Raw genomic sequence first — 22,673 nt, forward strand, 5'->3', positions numbered from 1 at the left:
ACAGAATGATGATTGGATGAGGGATGGATGTATGGATATCTATCTATATAGATGCACAAACAATGTCAAACTATACAGATACAATAGTACTGAATGATGTGTGTTTCACACAAGTGTTACAACTAACCCCTCTGTCTGTTACAATTAACCCCGCATATTGGGTAAGTTGTAACATTTAGACTTCTGTCACTTTCAGTGCAACTGTACGAAAATGGAAGGTCCTAGAAAATGTTCATTTGTAGCAGAGATGTGCAGAGATGTGTATGTTACTTGTGTAAAAAGAAAGATGAATCTAACTTAATAATTTTTTAAAAAATTGAGCCAAAACCAAAATGTGTTAGGTTGTGCCCCGCTCTCCCCTACATATAGGTCCACGTGGATCTATATGTAGCTACACCAGGAGAGTTCATTTAACACTGGGGATTTTGCAGGTGGATGCTGCACATTGGTGGTGGTTGAGGTGATGTAAAGATGTTAAGCACTTTGAGAGCTAAGAAAAGCGCTATAAAAATTTAACAAATTATTATTATATTATGAAAATGTTTATGACCATTTAAAATAAAAATTTCTCTTTTAATATGTTTTGAAATGTAATGTATTACTGTGATGAAAAACTGAATTTTCAGCATCATTACAGTCTTCTGTTTTTTGTTACTGTCTGGGACCTCGAGGGGGCGCTACTGAATTTCAAATGACTGAAATGCCTGATGATTGCTTAAGAAAGAATCATAAAAAGCCATAGTAAAAAGCACACATCCATCCATTCATAGTTCATCTATGGACAGACACACACACACACACACACACACACACACACACACACACACACACACACACACACACACACACACACACACACACACACACACACACACACACACACACACACACACACACACACACACACACACACACACACACACACACACACACACACACACACACACACACACACACACACACACACACACACACACACTTAGAATGAAAAAGCAGAAGTCCTCCACACTCTCTACAGTTTTATGTCACTTTTTTAATGCCACTAAAAATATATATTTTCCACTTCCTCCAGCAAAATACGTGCCAAACACAACTGTGTCTGCAACAGCAAACCTTTGACATGGTGCCTGTGAGTGTGTTAAGGCAGACACGTGTCTGAAAGGTATTTGTTCATAATTTCCCCACAAGAATGACAACTATTCAGGTTGAAAATGAGTGTGTTTGTGCGTGTGAGAGACAGAGAGAGGTGGGAGATACAGCAAACTCTGCTCAGCTTTCCATTAACCATAGCAAGCCACATGAAAAGTCTGGGGGTTTTGCTGTCATACTGTTTTTGCACATGGGGTTATACTGAAACAATGTTATCATGACACTATCATGAATATGAACTTGTCTAAATTATCCATCTTTATAAGGTCAGGTTTGGGATATATTTGGCTTTAGAGCTCCAACAAATGTTTAAAAGTCACATATGTGCAATCTGTTCCATAAATATAAATCCTGGACATTCAATACCCAGCATACATATGTGGTATCATCCTAAGGACAATCCATTTTTCTCCATTACAGTGAATTCTGTCAATATTTCATGAATGTAATCTTCCTAGGATCCCGCTTTTATATATAATTTTGATTCATTTTTGTCTATTAAAATCTATTGTTATTCATTTTAAAGACAACATCTTTATGTAAAAAATAAAAAATTAGAAATATAAATATTCAACATTTCTTATTTGTATTATTATTATATTAGGTGGTGGAAGAATTTTCATATTTAATTAACATATATAATATACCAATAAAACAAGGATTGGACTAATTATTATTTATTAGGTAGTATTGGTTGTATTATTATGTCATATTTAAATAAAATATATAATATAAAAATAATTATTGCATTTATTATTATTATTATTATTATAAGGTGTGCTGATATTATTGTCACATTTACATAAATATATAATATAACAATAAAATAAATATTGGACTAATTATTATTATCCTTATTACTATTATTATGTATTAGGTAGCAGTGCTTGCATTATTATATCATATTTAAATAATATACATAATACATACAAATAATTATTGCTATTATTATTAGTGGTGATGATAGGATTGTCACATTTAATATAATATAAACAGAATTATTTTATTTATTATTATTATAATCATAATTATTATTATTGTAGTAGGCTATTGTCACATTTAAAATAAAACATTGTAAAAAAAAATATTATATTATGAAATAAAATGTTCACATTTAAAATAACATATAACATGTAACAATTAAATCATTATTGGTCCACTTGTTATTCTTAAAAGACTGAATGACATTTCCCCCCCCCCCCCCATTGCAGGGTCTAATGCAGAAAGTGGTTTACTGCAGTCACAGATCACAGCCATGTGATGCGCGGGGTGTGACTCAAACTTGCGTGGCCCGTGACATTAGTGAGTCTGGAAACTGACCAAAGGGGCTTCGCAACATTTTTCAGTCCTGTAAATGTGTCAGGCACCGCTCTGGAGAGGTAAGTGGAACTCCTACGTGACTTTTAACCCGATTAGTTAAAAATACGATGCTCCTCGCGATAATAACCAGTTGCACAACGTGTTCATGTAGAAGAGAAAGAGTGAACCAAATTATTATTGGGGACATAATGTCGCTGTCAAGCTGTAAAAAGAGGAGAGACAATCTAAATGAACACAAGGCTGTTTTGGATTAAACTTACATGGAACGTGCAAATATAGCATATGCTTTAGTTCACGTCTACTGCTCTTGCGCGGAAAATAGATCTGTTTTGAAAGTTCATACATCTGTTTTTCTTCATATTAAGGCCCCTTCATATACTTCCAGAAGCAATAATGAGAATAAATAAACACAAAACAATCGTATCGCACTGTAAATCATGTGTAAGTGAAATTAACAAGTATAAAGGAAACATTGAAATGCTCTAGTTTAACGGGAACACCCACCTTCATACTGTAACTTCGATTAAATGTGGAAATATTACTAAATGTAGCCTTGATCACGCGATCACGACTAATTTATGAAGGTAATAAGTCGCTTTTAATGTTCAGTTATTTGTATGATGGTATTGCATTTGCATAGCGCTTGATTTTTATAAGGAAAAGCTGCAGTTTGACTCCGCCCACACACGCGGTTTGTTTGTATCCATTCACGTGTTTTTGGACACAAAGTAGCGTTTTTCTCCCTATTTATTAAGATGACTCATACAATATGGCACTTGCAGAAAACATGTTAAACTAAACAAAAACAAAAAACCCCACTGCATGCTAGCTATGAGCAGAAATTAAATATTTATGTAATAAAACCATACATATTTTTAAATAGATAAATAAAACTGAGGCATTCAATTACTGATTCTTACAATAAAAACAAAACAGTTTTTTTTTTATACTTTTTACATGTTCAGAATGATAAATCACATATATTTTAAAAGGGGGTATAAAGTAACTGTATCTGACATTTTGTCATAAGATTTTAGGTTAAAATTATTACACAGCCAATTTACAATATGATGAACTATAGGGTGTCACACTGCACATCAGGTCAACCACCAAGTTTTTGCAGTGTTTCCTCTTAATGTCAAGATGTTTAGATTATACAAATTTATTAGTTAAGGTTGTTTTGAATATGCATGTGATTAATGACTTCAAAAACTAACTGTACATTTGGTTGTTTTCACCGAGGCATAGAAGATCATTGCCAAACAAGTCAAACGTGTTGGTTCTTGTGACAGATCACCATGCAGTGGCAATGTGTGATTCTTTTACAAAACCAAATGACATTATCATGCAGGTCTCTCTCCATTTGACGTGTGTGTTTGTGGGTTTCTGTGCGTGCTCAGGGTTTTTTGGAAGTAAGATTGTGGATATGACGGGGTTTTTTGCATTTGAGACAGTGGAGTTCTTTGATCTGAAGCATTTGATCGAGCGGAAACACAAGCGCATGAGTCATAAGAGTTAGCGGAAGATAGAAAGCTCAAACTCGCCCAGGTCACTTCCTCCACACCACCACTAATCTTAAATCTGTTATCCTTAAAAAAATCCTGTTAGTTTTATTTTTTTTTAAAAGCCCACAGTGACGATGGTTCAAGTCTTATAAAACTGTTTGTTTATTTTGTATGAATCATATCCAGAGAGAAAAGTGACACTCATTAGATAACTATGTATAAAGGGTAGGCATAATAAGCATAAGCTTCAGCCGACACCTTTTTCGGTTATTATGTATATTATTTTTCTTTACTATGGAAAATTATCTGTGAGTACAGAAATACATGTTTGTTGAATTGACTTGAATTGAAAGTATAACAAGATTGCATATTGGTGCCTGTATATTTTACAACTTATAGATTTAATGAAAAAAACATGAGATTGTGTTGGGTGTCAAAAAACCATCAGTGTAACACACATGACATGACACTAAAATAATGCAATAAACATTAACTAAAGTGAAACAGCTTCTCTAGCAAGAATAAATGTAGGAGGAGACTTGCTTTTGTCCGTTGGGAATTGATTGGATCGTTGGATGGTTGTGGTTTGCTATTGGTGGATCTCATGTGACTGACAGGTTGCCCCGCCCTCACGCCAGTAAACGCATCATCAGAGAAGAAAAGAGATGCTCCAAGAGGGAGGGGAAGTTATTGATCGTGTATTGATTGTAGTGTATACTAAACAATTTCTGATACAGTAAAGTCACAAACTAGACACAGTATATATCCTATACATTTATGAAAGCGTATGTGTTGTAGTATGCCACTTTAAACATAGCAATTGTGATGTAATTCCTGATTAGATAGATATAGGAAGATGATGCTTGTCGGGTTTCTAAGTATTGTAGTGTTTCTAAGAAAAATGTGAATTACCTCTAACTCATCTGAAAATACAAACCGAAAGCACACATGTGCAAATGTGGTGTGTGGTGCACATCCAGATGTGTGTCTTTGTTCAAGTGTGTGCGCGCGTGTGTGTGTGTGAAGAGTGGTACTGTTGAAGGCGGTAGGATAGCTTTTTTTCTTTTGCATTTTTCTTCACATGAATTGAAGGAAATGGTACAGGACCTCCGTCTCCTTCCCCTCCACACAATCTCTCTTTCATTGTTTTTATTTTATGGGAGCAGGAAATAACTTTAGTTTTTTTAGAAAGATATGTGCTCTGTGTAGTGTGACTTATTTCAATAAATTATTAGCTAGATTATAGTTTTCAGCAATACTACTCTACTCACAAAGATTGACTGAGTTACTGTGCTGTGTCTTTTCTAACTGATTTGCATAATGTGGATGATGAAAAAAAACCTGTCTGCTTCAAGGATCAACATGATGTGATTCAGAGATGCTCTTCTGCAGACCTCGGTTGTAACGAGATATGCAGAACTAGTCTGGCCATTCTTCTCTGACCTCTGGCTCAAATAAGGCATTTTTGCCCACAGAAATGCTACTCACTTGATGTTTTCTCTTTTTCTGCCCATTCTCTGCAAATCCCAGTAGATCAGCAGTTTCTGAAATACTCAGACCAGCCCGTCTGGCACCAACAACCATGAAACATTCATAGTCACTTTTTTTTGGCATTCTGATGCTCAGTTTGGACTTCAGCAGATTGTTCTGATGTCTACATGCCTACTGCACTGAGTTGCTGCCATGTGATTGGCTGATTAGATATTGGTGTTAACAGGCAGTTGAACAGGTGTACTCCATATACATACATATATATACTGTGTGTGTGTGTGTGTGTGTGTGTGTGTGTGTGTGTGTGTGTGTGTGTGTGTGTGTGTGTGTGTGTGTGTGTGTGTGTGTGTGTGTGTGTGTGTGTGTGTGTGTGTGTGTGTGTGTGTGTGTGTGTGTGTGTGTGTGTGACCCTGGACCACAAAACCAGTCACATGGGTAAATTTTCTGAAATTGAGATTTATACATCATCTGAAATTTGAATAAATAAGCTTTCCATTGACGTATGGTTTGTTAGGATAGGACAATATTTGGCCGAGATACAACTATGAAAATCTGGATCCTGAGGGTGCAAAAACATCTAAACATTGAGAAAATCGCCTTTAAAGTTGTCCATTTATGTTAGCGATTGTGCTGCATTCCCTCACAAAAATAAATGTTTTATATATTTACGGTAGGAAATTTACAAAATATCTTCATGGAACATAATCTTTAATTAATATCCTAATGATTTTTGGCATAAAAGAAAAATCAATAATTTTGACCCATATAATGTATTGTTGGCTATTGCCACATATACCCGTGCGACTTGCGACGGGTTTTGTGATCCAAGGTCACACATATATAGGTTGTTCATAACATTGAAGTAGATGCCCTCACACGCTTAAAATCATGCATGCTCATTCATTAACATGCTTATTCTGCTAATTATTTTTTATTATGGCTTGTAGGCACAGAATATGTTACAGGCACCACAATCTGTGTTTGTTTGCATTTGTGAATGTGGGTCAGTAGGTTTGTCTGGAGTTTGTTTAAAATAAAACAGGACTTGTTTGTACATGTCATGTCGTACAGTGTGGAAGAAAACACCCTCATGCAGAAAATCCTATGCCTCTGCAGCATACTTGCAATGTATTATTTTCTCACTTTTCTCATGTTACACTAATCTGATACCTGGATCAGTTCTGAGACCAAAACTCTCCTTTTTTTAATATATCAGTTATCAGGTACACGAGACTGGTCCAGTCTGTTGTGTTTTGGCATGGTTGCATGGCATGGTTGTTAGAACAAGATGCAATTGAATCAGGTATCAGAAACACTATCAGGATAAAAAGGGGAATGTGTATCTCTGCAGATCTCTAGAAGTCAAACACTACATGCCTCAGTGTACACGTTAGACACTTTATTTCCACTTTTCAAATATTTTCTTAATTTTTATTGAAAATAAATGCATTTCCAATCTGATATGTGATTGGGAAAAGGGAGTAGATCGAGTTCAGGCCAAGACGGATTCGAACTCGGATCAATTTGTTTCAAAACAATTTGTGTCACACACCTTATTCCTACGCTATTGCTAACAATCCAGAGTCTTCCTTCAGTGGGCGGAGTTAGTGTAAATAGCCTCTGCCAACAAGCCGGGCTATTTGCACTTAGTGCACATATTATTGATGGCATTGCTGGGGATATAAAAGCAAGCAAGAATCTCTTCCTTGTGTTCATTTAGTAAAAAAGAATCTTTTGTACTGCATTTTACTTACAGTAAACATTTTGAGTCTACATATTTTTAATAACAGTTCGCTGTATGATTGAAATGGAAATCACTCTGATTAAAAAACAAGACCATACTGTTCAATCGTTTTGGGGTTAGTATGTTTTTTTTTAATTATTAAGAAATTAATCATTGTATTTTGCAAGGATGCATTAAATTGATCAAAGGTGACAGTAAAACCGTCTGTGTTACAAAAGATTTCTATTTCAAATTAGATTAATTTCTTTTGAACTTTCTATTCATCAAAGAATCGTGGAAAAACAAATCGCTGTTTCCACAATAATATTAAGCAGCACAACTGTTTTCAACATTATTCTGAGCAGCAAATCAGCATATTAGAATGATTTCTGAAGGATCATGTGAAACTGAGGACACATGATGCTTAAAATTTAGCTTTGCATCACAGGAATAAATTACATTTTAAAATATAGTCAAATGGAAAATGGTTATGTTAAATTGTAATAATATTTGATTTCACTATATTCCTGTGTTTACTGTATTTCTGATCAAATAAACAAAGCTTTGGTGAGCATGTGATACTTCTTTCAAAAGCATAAAAAAATTCTTACCAACCCCAAACCTCTGGACTGTATATTGTGTAAATGCATAAATAAAATATCTGTTGAATGTTATCAAAAGTCTAATATGGCTCAGCTTGTGTTTTTCACCTGTTTTTCCTTTGCTGGGCTATAATTGTAATTGTAAATGTCTAAACATTTGAGTTTAGGTATCAGTCATCTCCATAGCAAAAAAAAAAAAAAAAAAATCGTCCACAGCTCAGGATGATTTATACCACAGAATTCCATACTTAGTGTTCAGGGTTTCTTCAAATCCCTTTAAGTATGAGCAGATGTAATAGTGATGCTTGTCTTAGCAAACGCCTCAAATTAGCATTAATCCACTGCTGTGAAGCACTGACAGATGCTCGTCTGATCTCTGCCTTTGTTGACTTTGAACGGTTCAAAATTGTTTTTCATCATTACTGAAAAACTACAATTAAACAAAGCAGCCATCTGGAAAGGAAACAACCTATTTGATAAAGCAGACGTTGCAAATGCCTGTCTTTTGATTGACTCCATGTCCTTTTTGTTTGCCTGTAGGTCTGGAATGTCATTATGGAGCAAAACAGCCTTCAAGATCTGAATAAAAATTACACGGTGCCAGTACAGAATGATCAGGTCTGACCACACACACAGACACACACCGCTGGCACAGGCCTGGCATGCTCTGTAAATACACTCGTCAACGGCAAACAGAAGTTTTTATGAATCATCAATCCGATAATGCTGACATTATCACGCTGCTCTGACTCTCACTTACACTGTCTCTTTCTGTTCCTCTGTCTGACTCTCAGAGCCAGAGGAACATGGTATTACATTGTACATGTACATTTATGCATTTGGCAGATGCTTTTATGCAAAGTGACATACATTGGTACACATTTGATCAGTTCTTGATTCAAACCCATGATTTTAGCGTTGCTAGCGTCATGCTCTACTGTTTGTGCTACAGGAAGACTGCGGATATGGATATGAATACTATTCGGATCTGTCCAACTTCCTCATTGAGAAAATGATTGGCCGTGGTCAGTTCAGCGAGGTTTATAGAGCCACATGTCTACTGGACAACCGGCAAGTGGCACTAAAGAAAGTACAGGTGAACATTTACATTAATTGAAATTGCATTTTAGCATATCACTAGTTTTTTTTGTTTTGTATACTAAATCTTCTGTATAAATAATAATATACTCCAATGATCTATTAAATTTGACAAAATGTGCAATGTATAACCTGTGTGGAATAACCTTTGAAAACTGTGTGGAATAGAGAATCCCATATTTGCAATGCTCTCGACTTAAACCTTATAATGCCAGTGTGACTGATGAACCAATAATTTTTATCATTTATTACTGAACATTTAATCAGATGTTTATGCAAAATCTCACCAATGAATCACCAAAAGTTAACAAAACTGGATTAAAATATAATATTATATAATAACGCGAATAAATATAAATATTTATAAATTAAATTAAATATGCAATGTGGTGAGTTCATGTGACCGGATGAATCAGCATGATTTTTGACATCTGTTCCTTGACTCAAATGAATCACCAAAAGTTTCACACAAAATTGGATTAAAATGCAATATATATATATATATATATATATATATATATATATATATATATATATATATAATATAAATTATTATTTAAATTATTATATTATTATATAAATATATAATAATTATAAAGAATATAAATTATATTTATAAATTAAATTAAACATGCAATGAAGTGGTAGTGTGACCAATGAACCAAGTATTATTTGTATCTTTTTTTAAATACACCATTTAATCACTTGAAGTGTTTTTTTTTTACACGAAATTGATTTAAAATTAATAAAAATGTATGTCACATATTAAATAAAACATGCAATGTAAGTGATGTCTTGTGACAGTGTGGCATTGTACTTTTATCTTTACATTGTGTATACTATTTTCATTTAGTATTTTTAAGAAATAGCAGCCAGTAAACCAGTATATGCTAGCATTCCATTGCGACCACAGACTTGATCTCCAAAATCTTGTGCAAATAAGCAATCTTAAGTGAACTTCTATGAAATCTTGCTTTCATCTAGTAGTGGAATCTCTTTTCAAAATGGATGAATGAACCGTGATTTAAGATGTTGATGGATTTAACTGTCTGTCAATCTGTCAACATCTTAAATCACGGTTCATTGAACCATTTTGAAAACAGATTCCACTACTAAAGAAAGACAAGATTTTTTCAGAAGTGCTCTGCAAGCGTTTTTAATAAACCAGTGCAGATTTAGCTGTATTGTATTTCAGATCCTGGTCTTGGTGTATATTGTAATATTATGATGTTTCCTCAGATCTTTGAAATGATGGATGCTAAAGCCCGGCAGGACTGCATTAAAGAGATCGACTTGTTAAGGGTTAGTAGCATGTGTTTTGAACTTATGCATGCGTCTCCATATGTGACAGTTTGTGATATTTTATATTCATTCTGTAATTGCAGCAACTGAACCATCCAAATGTCATAAAGTATCTGGCCTCATTTATTGAAGACAACGAGCTGAATATTGTTCTGGAATTAGCAGGCGCTGGTGACCTGTCCCAGATGATTAAGGTCAGTCTTACCTGACACATTAAATGCCCAAATATTTTTTGGGATCCTATTACTTGGGTTAAAAATGTTATGTGCATGTGTCAGTGTTATTTTAAAGGGGTCCTATTGTGTTTTTTTTTTAAGCTCAACTTTCTTTAGTGTTGCTGTTTAAGCATGAAAAAGGTCTGCAAAGTTACACAGCACAAAGTCACTCCAGTGGGAGTTATTCTCTATATCAGTGTCACTGTTTCTGAACTCCCTGAAATGCCTCCATTGTATTCTTGAGTTTCTTCCGGGAACGAACACGGCACAATATATTCCTCACTGAAATAATAAAGTGTACGTAAAAATTTGTAGACTAACAATGGCTGTCATGTGCGTGTGTCTGTTAATTCTACAAGACTGTAGGTTATCCCATTTGACATTTTAGGTTTCAGAAATGCGCCTTTGATGCGCACTTTTGCTCAGCCCGAAAAGAAGTGAGCACCATGGCAGACTTATACCCGCGTTCCGTCATGAAAGTGTGGACTCGGAGGAAGAGGTTCAAATCTTAGGGTTCCATTTGGGACAGGGCCTTAGTAGTGTGTTGAAACTCTGGGTAGTGGTAAGGGGCGTGACATTTCCGAAACGCTCGAAAACGGTTGACCAATCACAACACACTAATCCAGCCAACCAGTCAAAGTAAATTGAGCTTTTCAGAACGAGGGACAGGAACTAAACAGAGTGTTACTGATAGATTGGGAAGAGAGGAGTTGCAATAATGTAAAATAATGGTTTTTGAACATTCAAGCTTTAAAACCTATTCAAGTAGACCCCAAAAACTAAATTTAAAAAAAGTCCATAAATAGGCCCCCTCTAATACCATTTATGCACTATTATAGTTTTTGTTAATATTTTTAATTAATTTAATTTTTACATTTTCTGTTTTCATTTGAATTTTAGTTGAAATTTTATTGTTTTAGTGTGTTTTTGACATTTGTTTATTTAGTAGGGATGCACTGAAATGAAAATTCTGGGCCGAAAACCGTAACCGAAAATGCTTTTAAAAATTGTTTATTTATTATTTTACATTAGGTTTTTTCATATGATTGAATTATTATTAGACTGTATTTTTTAAATTCAGCATCATTAAAATGATTGAATTTCATTAAAATCCAATAAAATAACCACACTTTTATTGAAAGTAACAATACAATTTGACAGAAAATATATTAATATTGAATATCAACATATTATTCTTTATTAAATTTAGTGAAACCTGAGTTTCGTTCCGATCATTCAAGCCGATCATTTCCAGCGGCCGAAATTTCAGTGTATCCCTATTATTTAGTTTTACTTATTTTAGTACTTCAACTTAAATTTAGGCAACATTAAATGCATTTTTTTTTATGCTTAATTTTATTTCAGTTAATGAAAATGTCAAAAAGCTTTAGGTAACGATAATAACCCTGGAATGTGTGTAGTATTTTATGAAGAAGCGGAGGTTGATTCCCGAACGGACAATATGGAAGTTTTTCGTGCAGCTCTGCAGCGCACTGGAACACATGCACTCCCGCAGAGTCATGCATCGAGGTAAACACACAAACTCTCTTTCTAAAAGAGACACGCATGCTTTCTTTCATTCATGTGCCCCTATTTCTTTTGTAATCCTGTTAATGTTTGTGTTTCAGATATAAAACCAGCCAATGTCTTCATCACAGCTACTGGAGAGGTCAAACTCGGTGACCTTGGACTAGGCCGATACTTCAGCTCCAAAACCACTGCTGCACATTCTCTTGGTACCACTGACCATCCACAGAAACACTCACATAGACACATTCAATCTGAATGAAATAACAGAACCAGTCCAGACAATACAATATACTCCAAATACACAAATGTGATTATTGTGTATCTGTGTCGTTCCCAGTTGGAACTCCATATTACATGTCTCCCGAGAGGATCCATGAGAACGGATACAACTTCAAATCAGACATCTGGTCCTTGGGCTGCTTGCTGTATGAGGTACACAAACATCTGCATCCTATACACATATACACACATCACTTATACTCACCCAGGCTGCATTTATTCCATCAAAATGCAGTAACATCAGTAATATTGTGAAATATTATAAAAATTTGAAAGAACTGTATTCTATTTTAATATATTGTAAAATGTACTTTATTCCTGTGATGCAAAGCTGAATTTTCAGCATCATTACTCCAGTCTTCAGTGTCACATGATGCTTCAGAAATCATTCTAATATATTGATTTGCTGATCAAGAAATATTTCTTATTATTATCATCTTGAAAAGAGTATAATATTATTGTGGAAACCATGATACTTTTTTTTTCTGGATTTCTTCAGAATAAAAAATATTTTTTAAATATTGTAAATTTCTATATTTTTACTTTTGATCAATTTAATGCATCCTTGCTGATTAAAAGAATTACTTCCTTTAAAAAAAAAAATGTTTTGTGATGTTGTGATGTGATGCCAATGGGCACGCCATGGGAGAACATCAGCTGATATTTGAACAGAAATTTCTCAATAAATAAATTGCTAAATATTTCTAAATATGGATATCATGTATTTTTGGTGGATTGTTTGCATTGTGCTGTTATTTAAGTTAGTTTATAGTTTCCCAATAAAATCCAGTACAAGCTGTTACATACTGAAAACATTTTTTTACAAATTTGTCCCTAACTAATTTGAATACATTAATAAAACATTGTGTTTTACACTAAAGCACTTGCAATCATTGTCTTATAGCAAGACATTGCACCAGATTAAATGTTGAAATGCACACTCTTTTTTCAAAGTTCAACCACAGTGGTTACGTGAAACCGTGTGATAGTGATAGTCAAATAGAAAGCCTGGCAAGTTTCCAACAATACCAGCAAAGATACAAAGGGTCGTAATTACGTTTTCCTTTAAAGGATGTCATGAATGATATTTCTGTCTCTGTCAGATGGCAGCTCTGCACAGCCCCTTCTACAGCGACAAGATGAACCTGCTCTCATTGTGCCAAAAGATCGAACAGTGTGATTACCCACCTCTCCCTTCAGAGCACTACTCCCAGAAGGTACGACACACACACACACACACACACACACACATTTAGAACACGTTGTTCCATTTCACTGTGCTACTTTTCCATTGTTTTTCAATGTAAACAGATGGATATCTTTTAACCGTAGCGCTCGAGTCTCGCATTTTTCTGCAGCGTCTCGTAAAAATAATATTATTACCATTTAAAGGAACTATTTTATATTTTAAAATCTAATATTTTAAAATGTAATTTATTCCTGTGATCAAAGCTGAATTTTCAGCATAATTACTCCAGTCTTCAGAGTTACATGATTCTTCAGAAATCATTCTAATATAGTGATTTGTTGCTTAAGAAACAGTCTTTGCTGCTTAATTATTAAATATTAATAATATTTATGTGGAAATCCTCATACATAATGCTGTCTAGGTAGTTAGCTCACTAGATTGTGTAACAGCCCATATCAACAATCATAGCATGAAGACACAAAGTCACTGGCTGCATCCGAAATCACATACTGTCTTGACTAGATACTAACTTTGTACTTTGCTAGTATGTTCCATATAGTATGAATGTGTGCAGTATGAATGTAATCTGGACTTCCTACATTTGCCGTGTTTTGTTATCATGTGACCTACCAGTGTCAGTTGCATCACATCACTGCCATTCATAAATCCTCTCCCATGGCCTCATGGGATGGTAAAGTGTCCAGTGGATGCACACTTCAGAATCTTGCCGCAAGTAGTTGGTCATCATTTTTGCCTTTTATGAGTGCTGTATATTCGGACATACTTCTCTCACCAGCTACTGTTTTTCAGCTTCTATATAGTAATTTATGCAGTTTCAGATATGTGAACATCTCTTGTAAACTACACACCTTGTATGTGTTTCAGCTCAGAGATCTGGTCAGCATGTGTATCAACCCAGATCCCGACCAGCGGCCCGACATCAGCTTCGTCCTGCAATTTGCCACACAGATGGAAAGGTGGACGGCCAGCACCTGATACACACACACACACACACACCTGCAGCCAGGAGAACCATTGCGCAAACCTGTGATCTCTGCTCTCTCAATCCAACTGATCAAGCTATAGAAATATCTAGAAATGAGTAAAGAGAGAATGCCATCAGTGATAGTTTCAAGCTGAGCGTTTCTCTAGATTTGTATTGAAAGGAATGCTGATATATTCTGTTGTGCCTTTGAATGATGTTTCACAGTGCTGTATGCTGATTGGTTTAGAGAAAGTTGGTTTGGTCAGGTGACCCAGTGCCTCATGTTGATGATGTCAAAGCAAGGTGGTTCTATTTATACATACTTTTTTCTGTAGGCCTATATTCATAACAACATATAAAGAGCCTTACAGTTGAGTTACTTATCGCTCTTTATGTTTCTGATACACGCATACATACAAACATACGCACACAATTGTTAAGTGTTTTACCAAGGAAACACTCGTTAGTGAGATCTTATTCTCTGGTCAAATATCTCCCATGTGAAAGTTGTTCCAAAGAGATGTTATTTTTAAGGAATTTTGAAACATTTTCTCACGTTAAAATGTGTAATTAACAATAAAAGGTAACCTTTGACTTTGTGACGGCATTGTTTTGAAGAACATCTGAAGTGTTTTAAACACTTTATTAAACACTAAATTAGGAACTGACAACATTATCTAAGGCCCCCTGGTGATAAGCAAATGTATTGTTAACTGCTATCATTTATCAACAAAACATAATACAAAAGGAAACGTGTTCAACTCTAGCTAATTAAAATGTTTTAATAAATCATGAAAATCAAGCTTTTACTCAGACAATACAAGCACTTATTTGCATTTCAACAACCCTGGACTTATTTAAGCTGCTGTGTTTTGAGCAAATCTTTACAACTCAGACTATATTCACAATTTCTGGAGCATGCAGTCTGTACAGTGCCATTCAAAGGCTCAGGTTCAGTACTTTTTTTTATTTTTAGGAAATACTTTTATTCAGCAAAGTCACATTAAATTGATCAAGTGACAGTAGACATTTATAATGTTCCAAAAAATTCCTATGGAATAAATGCTTAACTTTTTGTTCACCAAACGATGATGAAAAATGTATTGGGGTTTAAAAAAAAATATTAGCACAACTGTTTTCAACATTGATAATAATAATAAATGTTTCTTGAGCAGCAAATCAACATATCAGAATGATTTCTAAAGGATCATATGACACGGAAGGTGAAGACTGGAGTAATGCTGCAGAAAATTCAGCTCTGATCACAGGAATAAAATGTATTCAAATAGAAAACAGCTATTTTATAGTTTAATAATATTTCACAATATTACTATTTTTACTGTATTTTTTATCAAATAAATGCCTTGGTGAGCAGAAGAGACTTATTTCAAAAGTATTTAAAAAAATCTTACCTTAACATTTATTGACTAGTTATTTAATTAGACTGCCGTACTATGTAAACATGCAAAATAAGGAGTTATCGGATATAAATGATACCTCAATAAATTGGCATGCTTTTTTAAGAAAACAATGGTACAACAAGAGGCGCATAAAAAGAACACAAACTTCAAATCACAACTTTTATTGGAAACAATGAAAAATGACTAAACCACCACATAATAGTTGGGGGAAACAAACTGATCAAAGCGTGGTGGATTGTGTCTCCTCAGGAGGTGTCCATGGTGTGCACACTTTCCTCTACCAGCTCTAGGTTCAGAGTAGTCACAGCCTTCGTCAGAACTGCGGTAGTCCCATGCTTGTACCTGTAGTTTCCGGTTCTGTGAGGATAACACAAAAAAACACACGAATTAATACAATTAAAGATTCTGCTCCTGCAGAGAAACTAAGCCTAAACACACATCTCTAGAAGATTGTAGGAGAGAAATCAGCAAACAGCTTGTCAGTGTGAACTCAACTACTTCAAACTCACACTTGGTTAGTCAAACACATGCAGGTTACAATTATGTCTAGATGTGGGCAATTCGTTTTAACACACAGTTACTCACACAGGGTGTCCATCAAACTTATCCTCCCTTAAAATGGAACAGTGAAAGCATGAGCCATTCATTTTCTAAATTTTCTGATTAGTATCATGCACACATGTGGTGGCTTTCAACCACAGACTGTTAAGGGATAATTTACCCAAAAATGTTGTTCCAAACTCATAAGACTTTCGTTCATCTTCGGAACACAAATAAAGAGAATTTTAATACAATTTCTGTCCCTCCATTGAAAGTCTAATCAAATAGGAAGCTCGTGGATAATAACCAATGAGGACGCAAGTACGGTTGAGCTGCTTGAAATGTTCACTGATCAATGTTTAAATGTGAATAAAATCCTAAATTAAATCTGTTAAACATATAAAGCGACCAAGTCTCTTCAGAAGACTTGGATTAAACTGCTCAATTCATGTGGATTTACGATCTCTTTATGTGTGCATGTCTTGAATCTTCAGAGTTTTGGGTGAAAAGACTTTCAATGAAGGGACAGAAATCTCTGCGATTTCATTAAAGATAAATTACCTTCATTTGTGTTTGGTTTGGGATAACATGGGAGTTATTAAATTAGCCCTTTTTTTACTCATTTATAAAGGTATTTATGCTGGCTGGCCATTTATGTCAATTTTTTTATTTTTTTTATTTAAAGGGCACACATTTAGATGCCACATGAATTAATTACACAGATTTCATCACTGCCTCAATGCTAGCAATTTGCATGCTGCCGTGCAACAACTGTTACTGCAATAGGTTTAGATGTGTGATGTTGGATGCTCACCTGACACCCTTCTTGTTGGCCACGTCATGAGGTCTCAGGTAGTCTACCTGCCCCTTGGTGATCACACACAGGTCAATGTTGCTTCCTGAGCCCAGGTCATTAAAGATACCAGCCGCTATTGCATCCCGCACCAGAAGCTTGGCCTCATCCTCCTGATCGACACAACCACCATCATTAAAAGGATACAGTGTTCTCACATGTTTTCACCAAATTACATGTGCTTTCCAGTCTTTCATGATTACTGGATAATCATATTACATTCACAAAAAACTATTTACAAATGATATTTCAAATTTCATGTCTATGCCTTTCTAAGATTGATTAAGATTAATTTCCATGAATTTTCCATAATTGTCTGAAATTGACAGTTTGTCAATGACTTTAGGAACCCTGAATATACACACTATTGTCCAAAACGTTTGAGGTTGTTAAGATTTTTGGGGTTGGATGCATTTAAAAGAAACCTGTCATGCTCAACAATACATTCAAAACCATTTAAAATAACTGTTTAGAATATATTTTCAAATGTAATTTATTCCTGTTATGCAAAGCTGAATTTTCAGCATCATTACTCCAGTCTTAATATTTGCTTAATATTTTTGAGGAAACCATGATACATTTTTTTCAGGATTCTTTAATGTATAGAAAGTTCAAAAGAACAGCATCTATTTTGTAATATTATTAACTGTCACTTTTGATTAATTTAATGTGCCTTTTCAAAATAAAAGTAGCATTTATTTATTTTTAAACTCAACTTGAAAATTAGTGTGTGTACACCTCAATACAAAAGAGCGAAAAAGACATGTAAATGCACACGAGAGAGGGTTACCTCCATGTCGGGCCTGTAGCGATCCTCAAAGACTGCCATTGCTGCCAGAGATCCAGAACCTGATGAGACAAAAACATGCTGATGTTACAAGTGAGAAAGTGAATCAAGAGAAGCATCTTCTGCATTAACAGATATTCAGTGAAGGCTGCATGTCATGTTTTCATAGAAGTCACAACTTGCAAAGCCAGTCAGACAGACATCTTTCATATCTTGGCACCAATCAAAGGCTTTTCAGAGACACAATATCTCCCCCTTTTGGTGGAAGACGATGATAATTAATGTAAGATGGGGTTTTTATATTCAGGGTCTATAAACTTTTATATGTCAATAATACACAATCAACAATAGCGAGTGCCAAATACGTGTAAATACGAGTCATCAAATATCAATACAAGTCATCAAACAATTCTCATTAAGCATCCAAGAAATACTATGTCAGAGTGTAATGTTAAAAGATAGCGAGCCCAAAAAGACAGTCTTAAAAATGCTAACAGTAAAAGAAAAGCATACTGCTGTCCTAAAAGTGGCTGCTTCGAAGAAACTGAAAGGCAAGTGTGTCAAGTACATAGCCGAAAAAGAAATTAGGGGCTGCCCATAACCAGAGCCGTCCGTCATCCAGCTGAAGGCAATGGAAATCGCCAAAGAGATGAACAAACACGTCAGCGAGGCACATCATTTCTGATTTCGGCTACGTACTTGCCTGCCAATATCCTCGTCGCAGATACTTTGATGCGGCGTAATGGATTAGCGCTTGCCCTCCAACTTCAGGGTGAAACTAGAGTCTTTTCAAAGCTATGTGATCGCCCTAAGGAAAAATCATTCATATCCCCCTGTATCAGATAGGTAATGCGGATCAAACGTTAGTGTAACTCACCCATAGTGACATAGGGCAGTTTGTCTGTTGAGCCGTGTGGATAGATGCTGTACAAGTGTGGACCGTTGCAGTCAACGCCTCCGAGGACCAACGCAGCACCAATATAACCCTGATACCTACATATGTAAACACATATGGTCACATATGGAGACTGGTCATAAACGCTACCGGTAAATTTATTTAACAATTTTATGTATCCTTAACAAATAAAAGTATTAATTTCGTTAAAAAAAAAAAATCTCCAAAACATTTGAGTTGTAATGTATCATGGTTTCCACAAAAATGTTAAGCTGCACAACTGTTTTCAATATTCTAGAGCATAAATCGGCATATTACAATGATTTTTGAAGGATTGTGTAGACTGGTAGCCTGGAAAAACCCAGATGAACTTCTGGCAAATTTAGATTTGCTCTGCAAGTTAGTCTGGCGAAAAGCCCATTCAAGCTCATTTCCAATCTTTCCAAATCGAGGCACCAATCAAAAATGTTGAGGCAGGCATTACAAGATGACGATCGATCTGATTTGGTTTTAACCAGGCTAGTAGACTGGAGAAATTATGCTGAAAATTCAGCTTTGCATCACAGTAATAAATTACATTTTAAAATAAAAAAACATTTCTTTTGAATTGTATTATTTCACAATTGTATTGTTTTTTTTTTCTGTGTTTTTGATCAAATAAATGCAGCTTTAGTCTGAGCGTAAGAGACTTCATGAAACATGAAATAACCTTAATTATTCTATTTTTTTAGTGGTAGCACATCATATAGCCCTGCGATGATTCATTACCTGAAGAGCATCTGTTTGAGCATGCGGTTTGCGGTGGCGACACGCGGGACACGGCCTGTGGACAGAGCATGGAGCTCCAGATTAGAGGAGATGATCTGTGTGGTCATCTCGGTGTCTGCTGCAGTACCGGCTCCACAACAACTACAGAACGAGAGAGAGAGAGAGAGAGAGAAAGAGAGGACTTCAGAATAATGTCATTTGATATCAGGGATTGCAAATCACACAGATGAGAGTTGTCTGTAATGATGTGTTTGTACTCACTAGATGTTGGGAGAGATGTAGTGAATTTTAGAGCAGTTCTTATCAGCGACAACCATTCCTTCAGTGGCACGAGTGTCCGCACCTAAAACAACACCATCCTGAGAGAGAGATGGATGATTTTAGTAAGGCAATCTTTCTTGTACGTCATCGTTTTTGACAGATATGAGGATATGAAGTCAACCCCTTTATTTTATACAATTAAACTCATCTACGCTCTTTAACTTACCTTGTAAACGATGCCACAAATGGTGGTTCCGGTTTTACGAGCAACAGGAGAGCTGAACCCCAGCTTAGTGATGTCTGCCTCCAGAAGGGCATTTCTAAAACAACAAACACATTAAGTTTTTTTCCCAAACATAATTTTATTTTTCAGCCCTCTATAATTAAACTCAGCTCCCATATGAGATTACATTAGATAGTTGTATTATGGTTTTGATTCATACTGACAGCATATCAATAACATCCTTAAACCTCAGTTCTACTGACGACTAGTGGACATTTTATACACTCTTATAACACCACTCATTTGTGGTTAATAAGCAAGTATTCACATTTATAAAGAAATAACTAAATTAAATCAACTTAACGAGATTTATTAGCGAGTTAACAGAACGTAAAAATGACATTAAAAACAACAATTAACTTAATGGCGTCGTCTTTAATGTTACCAAAATTCTCAGTCACAATGTGTAGCTTAACGTTTTTGTAATTAGTTATCAAAACCAGAACGCAATAATGATTAAACGAATTAAAGTGACTTTTGTTTTTTAAAATGAATAAAGTTCACGCTAATTCAGTTAAAATGTTCATTTTGTATGAACTTACTACATTTACTATAAGTGCAGGCTCGAAGCCCGGCACCAATAACAACAAAATATCAACTATTAAAAAAAACACTGTAACCTTAAAAAAAACACAATTCTAAATGTTATATATAACGTGAAATGCATTATAATGTATGTTTCATTCAATAAACCCGTTATTAAAATGAGTTTGAGTAAATTCTCCTGAGTCATTCACGCAGGCCGTGACTCAACCGATCGGTAAAATGCCTTTAAACCCGCTCAAACTATTTGTTATTTCACCGAATCCATAAAATAAAAAATATCCCACTCCATCGGATTAATTCCTCTTAATATAGAAGGATAAATCTCACCTCTTGCAGTTTTCGAAACTGAAACCTCCAGGATGATACTGACACACTGAGACGGTCGCCATGATTCTGCGGTCCCGCTTCCGGGAAGCGCGAGACTAGTTTCCCCTCTGTGTTACACGCATGAGCTTCCGCGCTCTACGTCATTTCTATAGAATAAGCGCAGTGGGAACCTATAGAGCAGGACCGTATACAATGTAACACGTGTTTCTGCCTCGTAAGCTCCCGACATATCATCGAGATTCAGATTCTAGAAACTGTTCACATTAAAAAAAAGTGTTTACACCCCTAACTCATTATAACACGTAGCTTATATTTATTATATATGTTAGAAATATGAAGTTTGGGAATAGTTGACTTTTCCACAGTGAATATTTTTCAGGGTAGGTTTTACTTTTTCGTGAAAGTCCAAATATTGGCTATAATGTTACAGCGTTACTGACGTTACTTAGCCCTCACAATTATATATAAGTAACTGTATAAGAGAGAAGAGAGAGAGAGGTGATTTTATATGAGTGAGCATGATATATAAATGATGATGATGATATATACTGTGTATATATTTATACAGGTCCTTCTCAAAAAATTAGCATATTGTGATAAAGTTCATTATTTTCCATAATGTAATGATAAAAATTAAACTTTCATATATTTTAGATTCATTGCACACCAACTGAAATATATCAGGTCTTTTATTGTTTTAATACTGATGATTTTGGCATACAGCTCATGAAAACCCCAAATTCCTGTCTCAAAAAATTAGTATATCATGAAAAGGGGCTCTAAACAAGCTATTAACCTAATCATCTGAATCAACTAATTAACTCTAAACACCTGCAAAAGATGCCTGAGGCTTTTAAAAACTCCCAGCCTGTTTCATTAGTCAAAACTGCAATCATGGGTAAGACTGCCGACCTGACTGCTGTCCAGAAGGCCATCATTGACACCCTCAAGCAAGAGGGTAAGACACAAAGAAATTTCTGAACAAATAGGCTGTTCCCAGAGTGCTGTATCAAGGCACCTCAGTGGGAAGTCTGTGGGAAGGAAAAAGTGTGGCAAAAAACACTGCACAACGAGAAGAGATGACGGGACCCTGAGGAAGATTGTGGAGAAGGGCCATTTCCAGACCTTGGGGGACCTGCGGAAGCAGTGGACTGAGTCTGGAGTAGAAACATCCAGAGCCACCGTGCACAGGCGTGTGCAGGAAATGGGCTACAGGTGCCGCATTCCCCAGGTCAAGCCACTTTTAAACCAGAAACAGCGGCAGAAGCACCTGACCTGGGCAACAGAGAAGCAGCACTGGACTGTTGCTCAGTTTTGCATGTCATTCGGAAATCAAGGTGACAGAGTCTGGAGGAAGACTGGGGAGAAGGAAATGCCAAAATGCCTGAAGTCCAGTGTCAAGTACCCACAGTCAGTGATGGTCTGGGGTGCCATGTCAGCTGCTGGTGTTGGTCCACTGTGTTTTATCAAGGGCAGGGTCAATGCAGTTAGCTATCAGGAGATTTTGGAGCACTTCATGCTTCCATCTGCTGAAAAGCTTTATGGAGATGAAGATTTCATTTTTCAGCACGACCTGCCACCTGCTCACAGTGCCAAAACCACTG

General features: G+C 35.6%; 2 protein-coding genes across 2 annotated transcripts; one reads left to right on the forward strand and one right to left on the reverse strand.

Moving 5' to 3' along the window:
* Window positions 1-2,365: 2,365 nt before the first annotated feature.
* On the forward strand, window positions 2,366-15,197 carry nek6 (NIMA-related kinase 6). The gene is made up of 10 exons (XM_077194201.1): window positions 2,366-2,528; window positions 8,331-8,408; window positions 8,743-8,886; window positions 10,128-10,190; window positions 10,274-10,384; window positions 11,827-11,935; window positions 12,034-12,141; window positions 12,273-12,367; window positions 13,318-13,431; window positions 14,289-15,197. Exons 2-10 carry the CDS (start codon window positions 8,346-8,348, stop codon window positions 14,397-14,399), a joined length of 918 nt encoding a protein of 305 aa, XP_077050316.1. The 5' UTR covers window positions 2,366-2,528; window positions 8,331-8,345; the 3' UTR covers window positions 14,400-15,197.
* A 757-nt stretch (window positions 15,198-15,954) lies between these two features.
* On the reverse strand, window positions 15,955-21,334 carry psmb7 (proteasome 20S subunit beta 7). The gene is made up of 8 exons (XM_077194202.1): window positions 21,070-21,334; window positions 20,140-20,233; window positions 19,914-20,011; window positions 19,653-19,793; window positions 18,867-18,982; window positions 17,993-18,051; window positions 17,164-17,315; window positions 15,955-16,166 (listed from the first exon to the last, which is right to left on the reverse strand). Exons 1-8 carry the CDS (start codon window positions 21,129-21,131, stop codon window positions 16,055-16,057), a joined length of 834 nt encoding a protein of 277 aa, XP_077050317.1. The 5' UTR covers window positions 21,132-21,334; the 3' UTR covers window positions 15,955-16,054.
* Between the last annotated feature and the right edge of the window lie 1,339 nt (window positions 21,335-22,673).

Source organism: Siphateles boraxobius, unplaced genomic scaffold, assembly GCF_051911475.1.
Source record: "Siphateles boraxobius isolate OS27281-9 unplaced genomic scaffold, OSU_SipBor_1 11, whole genome shotgun sequence".
NCBI lineage: Eukaryota > Metazoa > Chordata > Actinopteri > Cypriniformes > Leuciscidae > Siphateles > Siphateles boraxobius.

Coding starts and splice junctions, on each gene's coding strand:
- nek6 (XM_077194201.1), top strand. CDS start 8,346: ATGGAGCAAAACAGCCTTCAAGATCTGAATAAAAATTACACGGTGCCA. Junction 10,191..10,273: donor AAGAGATCGACTTGTTAAGG/GTTAGTAGCATG, acceptor CTGTAATTGCAG/CAACTGAACCATCCAAATGT. Junction 12,368..13,317: donor TGGGCTGCTTGCTGTATGAG/GTACACAAACAT, acceptor TGTCTCTGTCAG/ATGGCAGCTCTGCACAGCCC.
- psmb7 (XM_077194202.1), bottom strand. CDS start 21,131: ATGGCGACCGTCTCAGTGTGTCAGTATCATCCTGGAGGTTTCAGTTTC. Junction 18,052..18,866: donor ACTGCCCTATGTCACTATGG/GTGAGTTACACT, acceptor TTGTCTCATCAG/GTTCTGGATCTCTGGCAGCA. Junction 16,167..17,163: donor GCCAACAAGAAGGGTGTCAG/GTGAGCATCCAA, acceptor TTATCCTCACAG/AACCGGAAACTACAGGTACA.